The sequence below is a fragment of the Acanthochromis polyacanthus genome, chromosome 1 (genome assembly GCF_021347895.1).
Source record: "Acanthochromis polyacanthus isolate Apoly-LR-REF ecotype Palm Island chromosome 1, KAUST_Apoly_ChrSc, whole genome shotgun sequence".
In the NCBI taxonomy this organism is placed as follows: Eukaryota; Metazoa; Chordata; class Actinopteri; family Pomacentridae; genus Acanthochromis; species Acanthochromis polyacanthus.
In genome coordinates, this window is record NC_067113.1 from 33,206,243 (window position 1) to 33,220,282 (window position 14,040).

General features: G+C 33.5%; 1 protein-coding gene across 1 annotated transcript in view; it reads left to right on the plus strand.

Annotated features, from left to right (window-relative positions):
• Window positions 1-14,040, plus strand: part of exoc3l4 (exocyst complex component 3-like 4) — a 42,475-nt gene that overhangs the window by 17,555 nt on the left and 10,880 nt on the right. The window contains exons 7-10 of the mRNA XM_022202264.2: window positions 473-598; window positions 2,373-2,473; window positions 8,450-8,548; window positions 12,779-12,902. Coding sequence (XP_022057956.2) covers window positions 473-598; window positions 2,373-2,473; window positions 8,450-8,548; window positions 12,779-12,902 — 450 coding nt within the window. The remainder of the gene's footprint in view (window positions 1-472; window positions 599-2,372; window positions 2,474-8,449; window positions 8,549-12,778; window positions 12,903-14,040) is intronic.

Below are 14,040 nucleotides of genomic sequence, written 5' to 3' on the forward strand. Positions count from 1 at the left end.
CTAGTTGCTGATTTTGTACATTTGATGATCGGTTTTGCTCATTTTGATGGATTTCCTTGAGAGATTTAGTCGATTTAAACACATTTTTGGTGACTGAATCTTACTTTTTCTCATCCACAATGGATTTAAAATGAAACCAAAAGCGATTGAAGTCCCACTCATTCGTTGTGTTGTTCCCACTGAGATGCAGGACTTTATATTGCAGTGAAAAATGAGCAACAGTGAGTAAAAATGTGGCTAAAGATGTCTGCCATCTGATTGGGACGAGATCAAAAGGAAAGGTTAATAGAGAAAAATGACCCCGCCTGAAGAATCTGTCAGTTTCTTTTCGTATCTGACAAAGAAATCTGTTTGACTAGTGAGTTTCTAAAATTAAAAATAGAGCCTTCTCTCAGAATTGATGCTTTCCTCATGCTGAGTCTGAAGTTTTTCAGTTTTTTCGATGCTGACTTTTGTGTTTTTTTTGCTGCAGGAGGACATGAGGTCTTCACTGGACAGAGTCATCGAACTGGAGGATGAGGAAGTCTGGAGCGAAGGCAAAGCACCGATAAAGGAGGAGAACATCTTAAAGTCTCTGTTTCCGATGGACATCTGGACGGTACGACGATGTTTGTCACACAGCAGCACCACTGGTTTGTTTTATATAGAATGTATAATATTATTTGATTTAAAATCTGAGAGGATACGTCAAAGTGAATAGCAGTAAAAGAAGATAACTTATCGGTATGAAGTAAAAACTAAATCTGACAATGCTAAAAAACAGTCGAAAAATTAACAGCAAATACTGCAGATGTTTAACTATTTACATTTTTAATTGGTTTCATACTCGTCTCCCATCTGCTCAGAGTAAACACTGCCTGCAGTTCAGCTGAAAAGTCTCAGATTTTTTGCCACCTGACTGTTGGTCCCAGCTGAGTCACTGATGGCTTCACAGTTGCACCAAACACTGGAGAATTTTTTGTTTTTTTCAGAATCGGATTCGGAATAAACGGTTTATTTTTGGTTCATTTTTAAATATGCTGTACAGAATGAATTGATTTTGATGAAATATCTCAAGTTATGACGCCATAAATCATATAACAATAAATAAAGCATTTCTTTGATTATTTATCTTTCCAAGACTGAAAACTTTGAATCCATTTTTAACATTTTTTTCCACATATGATTTAAATACTGAAAACAAAAGGTTTTAATTTTACATTAAAAAAAATTGAATCGGTTTCCATACTTGTTTCCGATCTGTTCTGTGTGAACACTGCCTGCAGTTCAGGAGAAAATTCCCTGAATTTTTGTCACATGAATGTTGGTCACAGCTGAGTCACTAAAGGCTTCATAGTTGCAACAAAGAGTACAGAATTTTCTGTTTTTACAGAATCTCACTAGATCAAGCTGTTAATTTTAAAATATTTTTTAATAAGTTGTGCAGGATAGTTAGATTTGACTTATGTTTGGATGATTTTCCCCCAGTGGAAGGAAACATCACAGATGAGTAGTTCAAAGACAGTTAAAAAAATCCAGTGATTCGCTTTGTTTTTAAGGTTAAGTTAAAATGTGATAAATCATTAAATTGTTGTAATTTTGTTTATTTTTTAAAGAAAACATGCCTTTCAACCCCACTCTGATTTCTAATTCTAATTTATAAACCTCAAATAATTAGTACTTAATAACCCAGCAGTACTATTTTAAAATGAAATAGTAGTTTAAAAAAATAACATAAAAATATTTACAAATTTAAAAAATGTGGCAATTACAGCGACACAAAACTACAACAATAAGAGGAATTCTAATAAGTATAATAAAATAAAAAAATAAGACTTCAAGATTTTAATTAAAATATTAAAAATCTAAAAACATGTGCACGACAATTCATTTAGATTTCATTAGGATCCACTAAGCCCTTAAGTTAAAGTAAATAAAATACACTAATTATTTATTCTCATACTGTACATATTTACAGCTGTAACTCTTGAAATGAATATTTTATCTACATAAGAAAATATAACAGATAAATATTAATAAATGTGTTTTTTGTGTTTATAAAACTGCATCTGTGTTATGAGGTGTACAGACAAATACAATTTATTTTTTAAACATTTGGCTTTGTTAATATTTTGTTGCTATTTATTGTCCTTATTATTACTATTATTATTATTTTTATTGTTACTATTATTATATTCTTACTTGTGTCATTTTCTGTGGGTGTTTTTGTTGTTTTTCTTTGTGTTTTTATCTCCTAAAATGACATTTAAACTACAAATGAAAACAGATTTATGAGTGGAACTTATGTTTTCTGTGAAGCTGCAGTTCACAGGTTTGTCCACGCGGTGGCAGCAGAGCTTCATGTTTTCTGATCTGTTTTTTTTTCTCCACAGAACGTCAAATCGAACGCCGTAAATACTCGCAAAATTGACGCTCAGCTGGAAGTGAAAGTCCTTTCCTCCTGCCTGGAGGAGCTGAAACATTTTCCAACGAGGTTCGTTTACACCGAGACACAAATTATAAATGCTTTAGGATTATTTTTATGCAGAAATACTGAACAGATCAGACACAGGAGTGATGGAAAACACACCTTTGTCTCTTTTTGAAGCATAAAGAGAATTAAAATCTTTTCTTTGTACCTTTGGACTAAAACTCTAGATATAATATTTTATTTTGACATTATTTAACCCTCTAAACATCAAGTCATTTCTGTGTGTTTTTGTCACATTTTTTCTTATTTTTAACTAATTTTTCACTGGAATATAAACTCCTGCAGCTCCGTGGAAACAGAACAACCACGACTAGAAGTAAAGAGAACTCAGAAACGATTCTGGTGCAGTTTGACACAGTTTTGGTGACATAAATCATAAAAAATAACAAGTGAAAATGTAATTTCTTTGATTATTTATTTAGTAAAAAATGAAATGAACATGTGCAACATTTTTCCAAGTGCCTACAGGTTTTACCAGCACTGGAAAAAAATAAAATAGTGGCTCTACATATTATAGATATTTGAGTCGTTCCTGTATATCCTGTCTGCTCTGTGTGAACAAAACCTGCAGTTCAGTCAAAAACTCTCTGAATTTTTATAATTTTGCCGTCAGTCACAGCTGAGTCATTCATGGCTTTTTAGTTGCAGCAAAGAGCTTTAAATTTTTAGTTTTTGCAGAATCTGTTTTGAACTAAAAGCAGATTTTTTGTTGCATTTTTAAAAATTAAAATGCATAGAACAAAGTGACTTTGATAAATATCACAGTGGTTACGTTTGGTTCAGTTTCCCAACAAAACACCATGATGTGCAAAATTGGTTTTAAAGTTGAATATTTAATGTTTTTTTTGTGTTTATTTCTGATAAATGGTGTAAATTTAGCAAAATTTTTTAGTACATTATTTTAAAGATAATGTTTTGAGACTTGTCGGCTGGTTTTGGGGTTCAGAGAGTTAAACTGCGTCACACATTTAAACTTAAAGAACACAATTTGATGAAATACTGAGCACTGACTTTTGGTCACAGGAGAATCAGTCAAAACTTTTCGGCTGCGTTGAAGAGCTCTGAATTTTTTGTTTTTGACTGAATTTAGTTAAATAAAACTGTTTATTTTTGGCACATTTTTAACTGCAACATACAGAATAAAATAATTTGATTATTCTCAGCTCAGACTTTATATTTTAAAAGGATTGCAATGGTACACATGATACATTCAAGGACCATTGTAAAGTTGAATCTGCAAAGAATTTTTCTGTTTTGCGGTTTCTGGCTCTGATAAATGGTGTAATTTTAGTGATTTTTTTAAAGAAATATATATCACACCTTTGTGGTTCAGAGGGTTAAAAGGTGCACAGAGGTAAAAACAATTATTTTACTGGCTGTGTTTCAAACTTTTTATCGATAAATACATTTACTGTACTGGAAACGTGACTTTTTGGCTCAGATTAAAATATTTCAACATTTGCAAGGTAGATTGATGTAAAATTTATAACAAATATTCCTGATCAACTCAAATTTTCAGCCTGAAACAAATAAATATCACCAAATTGATATGAACTGAGACAAAAACAACAATTATATATATTTAAAAAGAAAGTTTTGTTAATTTAGGTTTGATTTAGTGAAGAATAATGCACATTTTTGATAATTAAATAGTCAGACATAACAGGAAAATACACAGATCTCTATCAAGGAAACACAGAATTGTTAGTTTGAAGGATAATCGTCCGTTCTGAGGCAGGAAAAAACCCACTTCAAGATGATATTTTTACCAATAAACTCATTTGTTTTGTTTTATTTTTGGGTTTTTAAGGAAGCACAGCAGTTGATTTAGTGGTGAGGGAGACGTTAAAGGTCAAATGTCAGCAGACGGATTGTTAAACGTCAAGTTTATCTAAAGATATTGGTGAAGAGGAAGCGGAGAAACAAACAGAAGTAAAAAGAGGATCCTGACCTCGGAGAGATTTCCCTCTTGAGTCATTTTAGAAAAGCCTCACAAGGGTCATGTGTGTGAATTTTTCCTCCTTCAGGTTTTTTATTTTGTTCCTAAAACTCAGCATGACGCGGTGAAATTTCCTCGGCAGACGTTTTATCTCTGCAGCAGAAAAGAGGAAACGCAAACAAACACAGCGATGAGCAATAATCCAGAAAGTCAGCGGTGATAAAGCAGTAAAAGTGAAGAACCTGTCTGCAGAGAATAAACAGAGTAAACATGCAATAATAATGGATTGATTTACAGATTATTGTGACAGTGCATGACCAAAAGTATGTGGACACTTTAATATTAAATCATCTTGAAAAGTGTCCACATACTTTTGGCTGAATAGTGTATTTTGTATCATTGTCCTCAGATTTAGCCTCATTTTTGTAGTTTTTTTTCAACGTTTTCTTGTCTCGTTTGACCATCAGTATTTATATTAGTTGTTATATTTTAATTTCCAAGCTGCTATTAATTAGTTTTCTACATGTGCAGACTTGTGTCCACGTACTTTTCTGTGTTTTCGATCATGTTTGAAAAATGTCTGCTGGATTTTAACTTCCTGATCATGCATTAGGTGTTTTTTAAAGATCATTTAAATAAATGCATGAAATAGTTTAGCATGTCATCATATTAGGCCTCATTTTTGTAATTTTTCATTTTTTTCAAATTTTTTCCCACTTATTTTGAAAATCATTTGTTGAATTTTTTTTTCTATTTCCCAGCTGTGATCTATAAAATTCAGCCACATCAAATAGTTTAATATGTTCTCAGATTAGGCCTCATTTTTTAGTTTTTTTTTTTACAGTTGTGTTTTTTTAAAATTATTTAGACAATCATTTGTCGTTAAAATAGATCTGATCTCTCATTTGTCATATTTTTATTTTCCACTTGAATTTTAGCTTCATTTTCATCCTTTCATTTAATTCCCCAAACGTGATTGTTTTTTTGTTTTTAATGAAAGGACATGAAATAGTTCAATATATATCTTCAGATTAGGCCTCAATTTTGTCACTTTTTCAAAATTTTGTTGCTTATTTTGAAAATCACTTGTTAAAATAGGCACATTTCCTGCTTTATTTATTTATTCATTTATTATTTTTCAGCCTTGATCTTTAAATTTGAGCTTAACAATAACAAACTAGTCAGAAATATTTTGTCAGAATAATTAAACATTTTCTGCCCAAATATTTTTTTTATTTAAAGCCGTACGTGTTTGTTAGATGTTTGGGTTTCCAGTGATGAAACAGTTTTGTATCTGATCGGTTTTCCAGTTCTGTTTTTCTTTATTTCTTCTTCTTTTTGAACTTTCCACATCGTGTTGCATCAGTTTTCACAATAATCTGGTGAAATCCTGCAGCACATGGTGAGAAACTAAACTTTATTTCATCATTAGTTGATCTTATTTTACAAAGCTGTCAGAAAAATGACTCCAGGCTGCAGCTTTAGGATTTTAGAAGGAGATGAAAACATTTAGATACTCGTCTTCACGTAGTTTTAACCGCGTAGTATGTTTGTATCATGCATGAAAACTTTATGCTGATTGAGAAACAGCTTGATTTAGCTTTTAAAAGTTTTCTTCTTTATGGAGGCACAGGAGTGCCACATCAAAATATAAATAAATAAATAAATGTGGAAATATAAAGAGAAATAAATCAATAAATCAATAAATAAAAGGAAAAAACAGAAAAGGTAAAAGCAAAGACAAAATTTTCCTATTTATTTTTTATTTATTTATTTCTCTTTATATTTCCACATTTATTTATTTATTTATTTCTCTTTATATTTCCACATTTATTTATTCATTTATTTATTTATTTATTTCTCTTTATATTTCCACATTTATTTATTTATTTATTTCTCTTTATATTTCCAGATTTATTTATTTATTGATTTCTCTTTATATTTCCAGATTTATTTATTTACTTATTTATTTGTCTTTATATTTCCACATTTATTTATTTATTTATTTGTCTTTATATTTCCACATTTATTTATTTGTCTTTATATTACCACATTCATTTATTTATTTGTCTTTGTATTTCCACATTTATTTATTTATTTATTTATTTATATTTATATTTGCACATTTATTTATTTACTTATTTATTTCTCTTTAGATTTCCACATTTATTTATTTATTTTTCTTTATATTTCCACATTTGTTTATTTATTTCTCTTTATATTTCCACATTTATTTATTTATTTATATTTTGATGTGGCACTCCTGTGACTCCATACTTCTTCAGATGAAGTACATTAAATGCTTTTTGAACTTCACTAGAAGCTCTGCAGTTTACACACGTGGACAAAATTGTTGGTACCCCTCAGTTAAAGAAGGAAAAACCCACAATTCTCACTGAAATCACTTGAAACTCACAAAAGTAACAATAAATAAAAATGTATTGAAAATTAAATAATCAAAAACAGCCATCACTTTTGAATTGTTGATTAACATAATTATTTAAAAAAACAAACTAATGAAACAGGCCTGGACAAAAATGATGGTACCTCTATAAAAGATTGAAAACTATTTGACCAGAGTGACATGATTAACTCAGGTGTGCCATTTAATTGACATCACAGGTGTTTCCAAACTCATAATCAGTCAGTCTGCCTATTTAAAGGGAGACAAGTAGTCACCCTGCTGTTTGGTGAAAAGGTGTGTACCACACTGAACATGGACAACAGAAAGCGAAGGAGAGAATTGTCCCAGGACATCCGAAAAAAAATGATAGACAAACATCTTAAAGGTAAAGGCTATAAGACCATCTCTAAACAGCTTGAAGTTCCTGTGACAACAGTGGCTCATATTATTCAGAAGTTCAAGACCCACGGGACAGTAGCCAACCTCCCTGGACGTGGCCGCAAGAGGAAAATTGATGACAAATTGAAGAGACGGATCGTTGGAATTGTATCCAAAGAGCCCAGAGCAACCTCCAAAGAAATTAAAGGTGAACTCCAAGGCCAAGGTACATCAGTGTCAGATCGCACCATTCGTCGTTGTTTGAGCCAAAGTGGACTTCATGGGAGACGACCAAGGAGGACACCACTGCTGAAAAAAACTCATAAAAAAGCCAGACTGGAATTTGCAAAAATGCATGTTGACAAGCCACAAAGCTTCTGGGAGAATGTCCTTTGGACAGATGAGACCAAACTGGAGCTTTTTGGTAAGGCACATCAACTCTATGTTCATAGACTCAAAAACCAAGCATACGAAGAAAAGAACACTGTCCCTACGGTGAAACATGGACGAGGCTCAGTAATGTTTTGGGGCTGCTTTGCTGCATCTGGCACAGGGTGTCTTGAAAGTGTGCAAGGTACGATGAAATCTGAAGACTATCAAGGCATTCTGGAGAGAAATGTGCTGCTTAGTGTCAGAAAGCTTGGTCTCAGTCGCAGGTCATGGGTCTTCCAACAGGACAACGATCCAAAACACACAGCCAAAAACACCCAAGAATGGCTGAGAGAAAAGCGTTGGACTATTCTAAAGTGGCCTTCTATGAGCCCAGATCTGAATCCCATTGAACATATGTGGAAGGAGCTGAAACATGCCATTTGGAGAAGACACCCATCAAACCTGAGACAACTGGAGCTGTTTGCTCATGAGGAGTGGGCCAAAATACCTGTTGACAGCTGCAGAACGCTCATTGACAAATACAGAAATCGTTTAATTGCAGTGATTGCCTCAAAAGGTTGTGCAACAAAATATTAAGTTATGGGTACCATCATTTTTGTCCAGCCCTATTTCATTAGTTTGTTTTTTTTAAATAATTATGTTAATCAACAATTCAAAAGTGATGGCTGATTTTGATTATTTAATTTTCAATAAATTTTTATTTATTGTTACTTTTGTGAGTTTCAAGTGATTTCAGTGAGAATTGTGGGTTTTTCCTTCTTTAACTGAGGGGTACCAACAATTTTGTCCACGTGTGTATTTGTCTTAATTAGATTTTTCAGCCCTTCTGCTCGTCTGTCAGGCTTCATACATTCTCTCTGTGCAGGTTTGAGTCGGAATTCCGGCGTCGCTGCAGCGCCCTCAGACCTCAGCCTCTCTGGACCGAGTATCACATCGCCTACATCAACAGCTTCACTTCTTTACAGTAAGTCACGTGACCTCCAGGAAATACCCACAATGCACCGCTCCGGCCATAAACGGGCCTCCAGAAATAAACCTGTCAGCGCAGAGTGGATCTGAAGGAGACATAAGGCAGCTGTTTGTGTTTGCTGTCAGGAGCGAAATAAAGCAGACAAAGTTTACAAGAATAAAAGCATCAGTGTGTTTTAGTTTAGCGTGTCTTCTCTTCAAATTAAAAGCATCGTTGGTGCAAAGAAGTTAAAGATTTAAAAGGAAAATCAGACAAACTCACTGTAATCATATTAATACTAAAAAATATCTAATGTAATAGTGTTTATCATTCTCTACTTTGTTTCCAATTTTAAGTTCAAATTGACATTTTTGTTCTGGCCGAAAGTTTAAAAAAAATTCGTTTTTTAGGACTCACTCTGTCCTTGTTTTGCAGATGAGAAGTCTCCCAAGTGTCTCTTATTAGAGAGAGCTTTTACAGACTGATATTTTTTTTTTTTTTTTTTTTAATGGAATAATCAGCCGTGAGGAGTTAAAAAAGTCTGCAATCCTGCATCAGATGAGACGAGGCTGAAGGAAATGTCAAGTTCTGCAGGTTTTTGGTCATAAAGCAAGAAAACAGTTTTCTGTCATTAGTTTGTAAATGTAAACATTCTCTAAAGTTATTATATTGCACTACATTAATATCCGCTGCCCAGTTTCTCTGCTAAATAATGTAAATTATTGATGCAAAAACGTGGCGATGTGATTTGATATTTAAATGAAAAGAGTTAATAATTTGCAAACCCAGTGTTAAATCTATGAAATCAAACAGAAAATGCTGTAAAATATGACCAATGAATTGATTTATTTTTTAAAGAAGCAGAACAACCTGTTAGTTTCTCCAGGTTTCTTTTAATATTTATATCGTGGAAAAGCAGCATTTTGTGCTCTCAATCCTGCAAAAATGAAGATTTAAACTTCAACATTCAGCAGGTCGACATGCGGCTTTCATGGCATCGATTAGATCTGTTTCAAATAAGAAATAAATCAGTGTAAATGCTTTTAAAAATCTTCTTTATGACAGTTCAAAACATGCAAGAGATGTCACTGAAAGCACCAGAAAAAGAAAGAATAAAGCTTTTATTTTGAAGGAAGCATAAACAAATTAAGTTTATCTTGTGGTAAACTTTCAAAAAATGTTTTAAACTCTGCACTCCTGCTGGTAATAAGTTTAGTTTCGATCTTTCTTTCTGCATGCTGGTGGAAAATAAGAACCGAGCTGAGTTCAGCCTCTGGAGGCAGCTGGAGGTTTTCTGGGGCTTTTGTTTGGATGATTCATCTCTGGGGTGTTTCAGGCCGCGGGTACATTCCCAGCGTTTGTGCCAACATCCTTTACATGAGCCCCAAGCACAATTCTTCTTCCTAAACAGAGAACTTTCACATTCAGGCTCTCCCAGTCGTCCAGACAACGGTGCTTTCAATGCACACAGCAGACAAACCGCAAACTGAGGCAGAGATGAAGGGAACGCTTTTTAGTCTCACGTGATTTCAAGGAACGAAAGCTGCAGCGAGAACAGAGCTGCTTTTAAAGTGGGAGGAAGAGAAAGCTCTGAAAGACGTCAGCTGCTTCTGTCCGTCACCAACAGAACAGATGTGGGTCCAGACGGTGCATTCAGGGCCAGTCAGACGCCTCGTCAGCTGCAGGTTTGATTTCTGCTTTCGGTTTGCTGCTCTGAGGTTTCAAAGCACAAATGAGGCAAGAAACGTCTTAAACACTAAAAATATCCATGAAAATACGGTGGGAGTCTGTGTGGCAGACAAAATGCATTAAAACGTGGAGCAGAGTGAGATTTAAAAGCTGCAAAAACAGTGAAAACTATAACAGTAATAATCAGTTTAAATGCAATAAAGCTGTGTAACTTTACTTTTCACATTATTTAAGAGCACAAAAATACAGATTTTTGATGAAGACAGTTAAAATATGTTAAAAGTGAAGCACAGTTACACTTAAAAGCTTTTAAAAATATACTACAAGTACCATATGTTCCCAAAAAAATCAGCTTAAATGCAATAAAGCCGTTTAATTTTACTTTTTACATCATCTAAGAGCACAAAATACAGATTTTTGATGATGACATGCAAAATATCCCCAGCTGATGCAGTGAGGAGCTTCTCATTTCTTAAACAACCATGTTGAAAACAAATCCTGTGGTCATTAAAGGATGTTAATCTGGATCAGAAGAGTTGAATTATTGGCCTGCATCAAGCAAAGAAAGCAACTAAGGAGATGAAACTCCTACAAACAGGCTGAGAAAGGTCGTTATTAGAACCTGAAGGACAGTGGAGAAGTAGGTTTCAATGAAAATATTAGTGTGGCTTTTTTTTTTTTTTTTGCATGGGCAGTTTATATTTATGTTGTGATTTTACCAGTAAATATCAGTCTCTCATATTATTTTAAATGTGCATTTAACATTATTTTACGTAAATTCTTAAAACTCAAAGTTCACCCAGGCCCCCGTTCTTCATTTAGCCCAGTTTGGGTTCTTCCAAAGTTCTGTTTAAAGGAGATATTTTTGTCATTTTTCCGTTTTGGTAGAAAGCAGCGCCAGTAAAAACAGAGACAGGCCTCGGATTATCCCGTAAAAATATGGAGCAACACATTCCTGTTGAGTCTTGACATGTTTCCAAGACTATTAAAATGTAATTTTCCTCCATTGTCGTCGTTGGCAGCAGGAAGGTTTAGAGATGGATGACTCGACAGTTCAGGAGAAAAACACATTCATACATTAGTAAGAAAGCCAGAAACCTGAAAGCCTGTCAACAGATTTTCACTTGAATAAACTTGCTGACCTAATATCAGGGAAATGTACTTAACCTTCTCATCTTTCTGCTCGATTTTTCTTCACTTTTCACGACAGTTTGAAGTCCTGCACCTCTGTGGAAACACAAATCAGACACAAAAGCTGAAAAAACTTTACTCAGCAACAAGAAAAAGAACAAAAGTTGAATTTCTTTTATTACGTATTTTTCAAAATTTGAAAAAAAAACCCAAACTGGAATCAGCGTTATAATATTTGAATGTTTTTCCAAATGTGCACAGGTGGTACCAATAATGGAATAAAATGTAGATGATACATGTTACAGACAGTTTTTACCAACATGTTTAAGTCTGCCTGCAGTTCAGCCAAAATATCCCAGAGCTCTGCAGAATCCTGGGTCTTTTTTTTACAGAATCTAGATCGAGCAAAGACTTTATTTTGGTGATTTTTTACATTATGCATGTAGAATAAAGTGATTCAGATTAAATATCATGATTTCAAACTCAGATTTAGTTTGGTTTTAATAATCCATCTAAACAATTAGTACGTCACAGAGGAGGAGAACGTTGCCAATTTGGGGGTTTATTTAAAAATAAAGACAACGTGCCTTTCAAACTTCAGTCATTTTTCAATCATTTCAGTGATTTTGTTTTTTGTTTTTTTAGTACTTTTAATCATATTTTGTTGTCATTTCAGTAATTTCTCAGTTATTCCGGTGATAATTTTTGTATTTTCAGTCATTTTCTTTTTAAATTTCAGTCATATTTTTAGTCTTTATTTACTTGGTGAGTCATTTCTGACACATTTTGAGTCATTTTAGTCATTTCACTGGTATTTGTCAATCATTTATGATCAAATTTTTGTTATTTCCAACCCCTTTTTAAATCATATGAGCTATGCTTTTACAATTTTGGACACACTTTGAGTCATTTAAGTCACATTTTTTACTAATTTCCAAAATATTTTTGTCATTTCCTACACTTCTATATTTATTTAATTACATTAATAATATAATACATATTAAAATTACATGATATAGTTACATTCAGTCCTATTTTTCAGTACTTTCAATCATATTTTTTACTCATTTTTGTCATTTTTCAGTCCTTTCTGTGATATTTCCTTGTAAATTCAGTCATTCTTTCAGTCATTCCAGTCATTTTTCAGTCGTTTTAGACTTTTTTTCCAGTAATTTCAGTGATATTTTTGCTATTAACAGTCATTTTTTTCTGTCATTTTGATCATATTTTTGTCATTTCCAAACCCCTTTTATTTCATTTGAGTCATACTTTTGTCATTTTGGACACACTTTGAGTCATTTCAATCATATTTTGGTGTTATTTTGATCATATTTTTATCCTTCCAACCCCTTTACATTTATTAAATTAAACATATACATTATATATTATTACATACTGCAGCTTTTTCCTGTTTTCCTGCTGCAGGGAGCACATGGAGGGCTACGAGGCCTCCTGTCCCGGTGAGGTTGAAGGGCTGAAGAAGGAGGTGAAGGGGCTGGTGGTCCGACTCATGGAGGTCCTGGAGGAGCAGTTCAAGGAGGACATCCAGGTTTGGCTCAAATACTCGTCTGTTAAAACCCGGTTCTGCTTTTCATTGACACGTTTCCTCAAAGAAAGCGGCCGTTTGTTGTTGTGGTTTGTGAAAAGTGGAATTGAAAGGAGATGCTGCTAATCTAAAGCACAATTGAGATTCCTGAAAACAGGTTCTTTGTATTAAACGGCACGCTGAGGATGTGAAAACTGGAAGCGAGTCGCTGGGTGTTGGTTAATTTAGGGCTCATGTGGCCATTCTCACCATCCCGGTTTACGTTAAGCGGGGAAAAAGAAACAGGTTGTGGTTGAATAAAACCAATACAGAAACCAGAATCAACATCTGCGATCATTTCCTCACAGCTCACTGTTTCTACCTTTAAATCTGAGCAGAAACAGTCAGAAACCTGCTTTTAAAAGAACGTATAAACATACAAAGGCATAAAGAAGTTTAAAAAGAAACGTTTAGTCCAAATTTGTGTCATAAAGTTAAAGATGGAACTTTGTTTTGTTTCTAGGAGTTCCATCTGGAGAAGCCTGAAATCTTGAAATTAGTTCAAGATCACTTTATTCTGCGTGTTTTGTTTAAAACGTCACCAAAAACGAACACTTTGATTGAACCAGATTCATTAAAGAACTGAAAATACGACGCTCAGGAAGTGACCGAGGCAAAAAGTCTGAAAACAAAGGTACAAAAACGTAACTAGTAAAATATAAAAAGCACGTGGAGTCACCATGTTCTGTTGGAAATATCTGTTTAGATTTTGTTTTGATTCGGAAAGCTGAACCCCAGCAATGTTTTCAATTTTTACAGTTTAATTCAATGATATATGGGGACAATTTAGTGACTTTTAAAAAAAATCTATGACACAAAAAAACAACTAAATTTGGTGCTGAGGTAATGACAAAAACTTTGAAAGTTGACTGAACTGCCGGCAGTGTTTATACAGAACAGAGAAGAAAAAATATGGAAAAGAGCTAACACTAATTATAGTAATAGTAATAATAATGCAGGCAGTGTTTCCACAAAGCAAACAGGAAAAATATAATACAGCAAATGAGAAAAAATCGAACTAGTAAAATATCAATAGCATGTAGAGTCACTATGCTCCATCAAAGTTCAACCTCAACAGTTTTTTTTTTTGTTTTTACGGTTT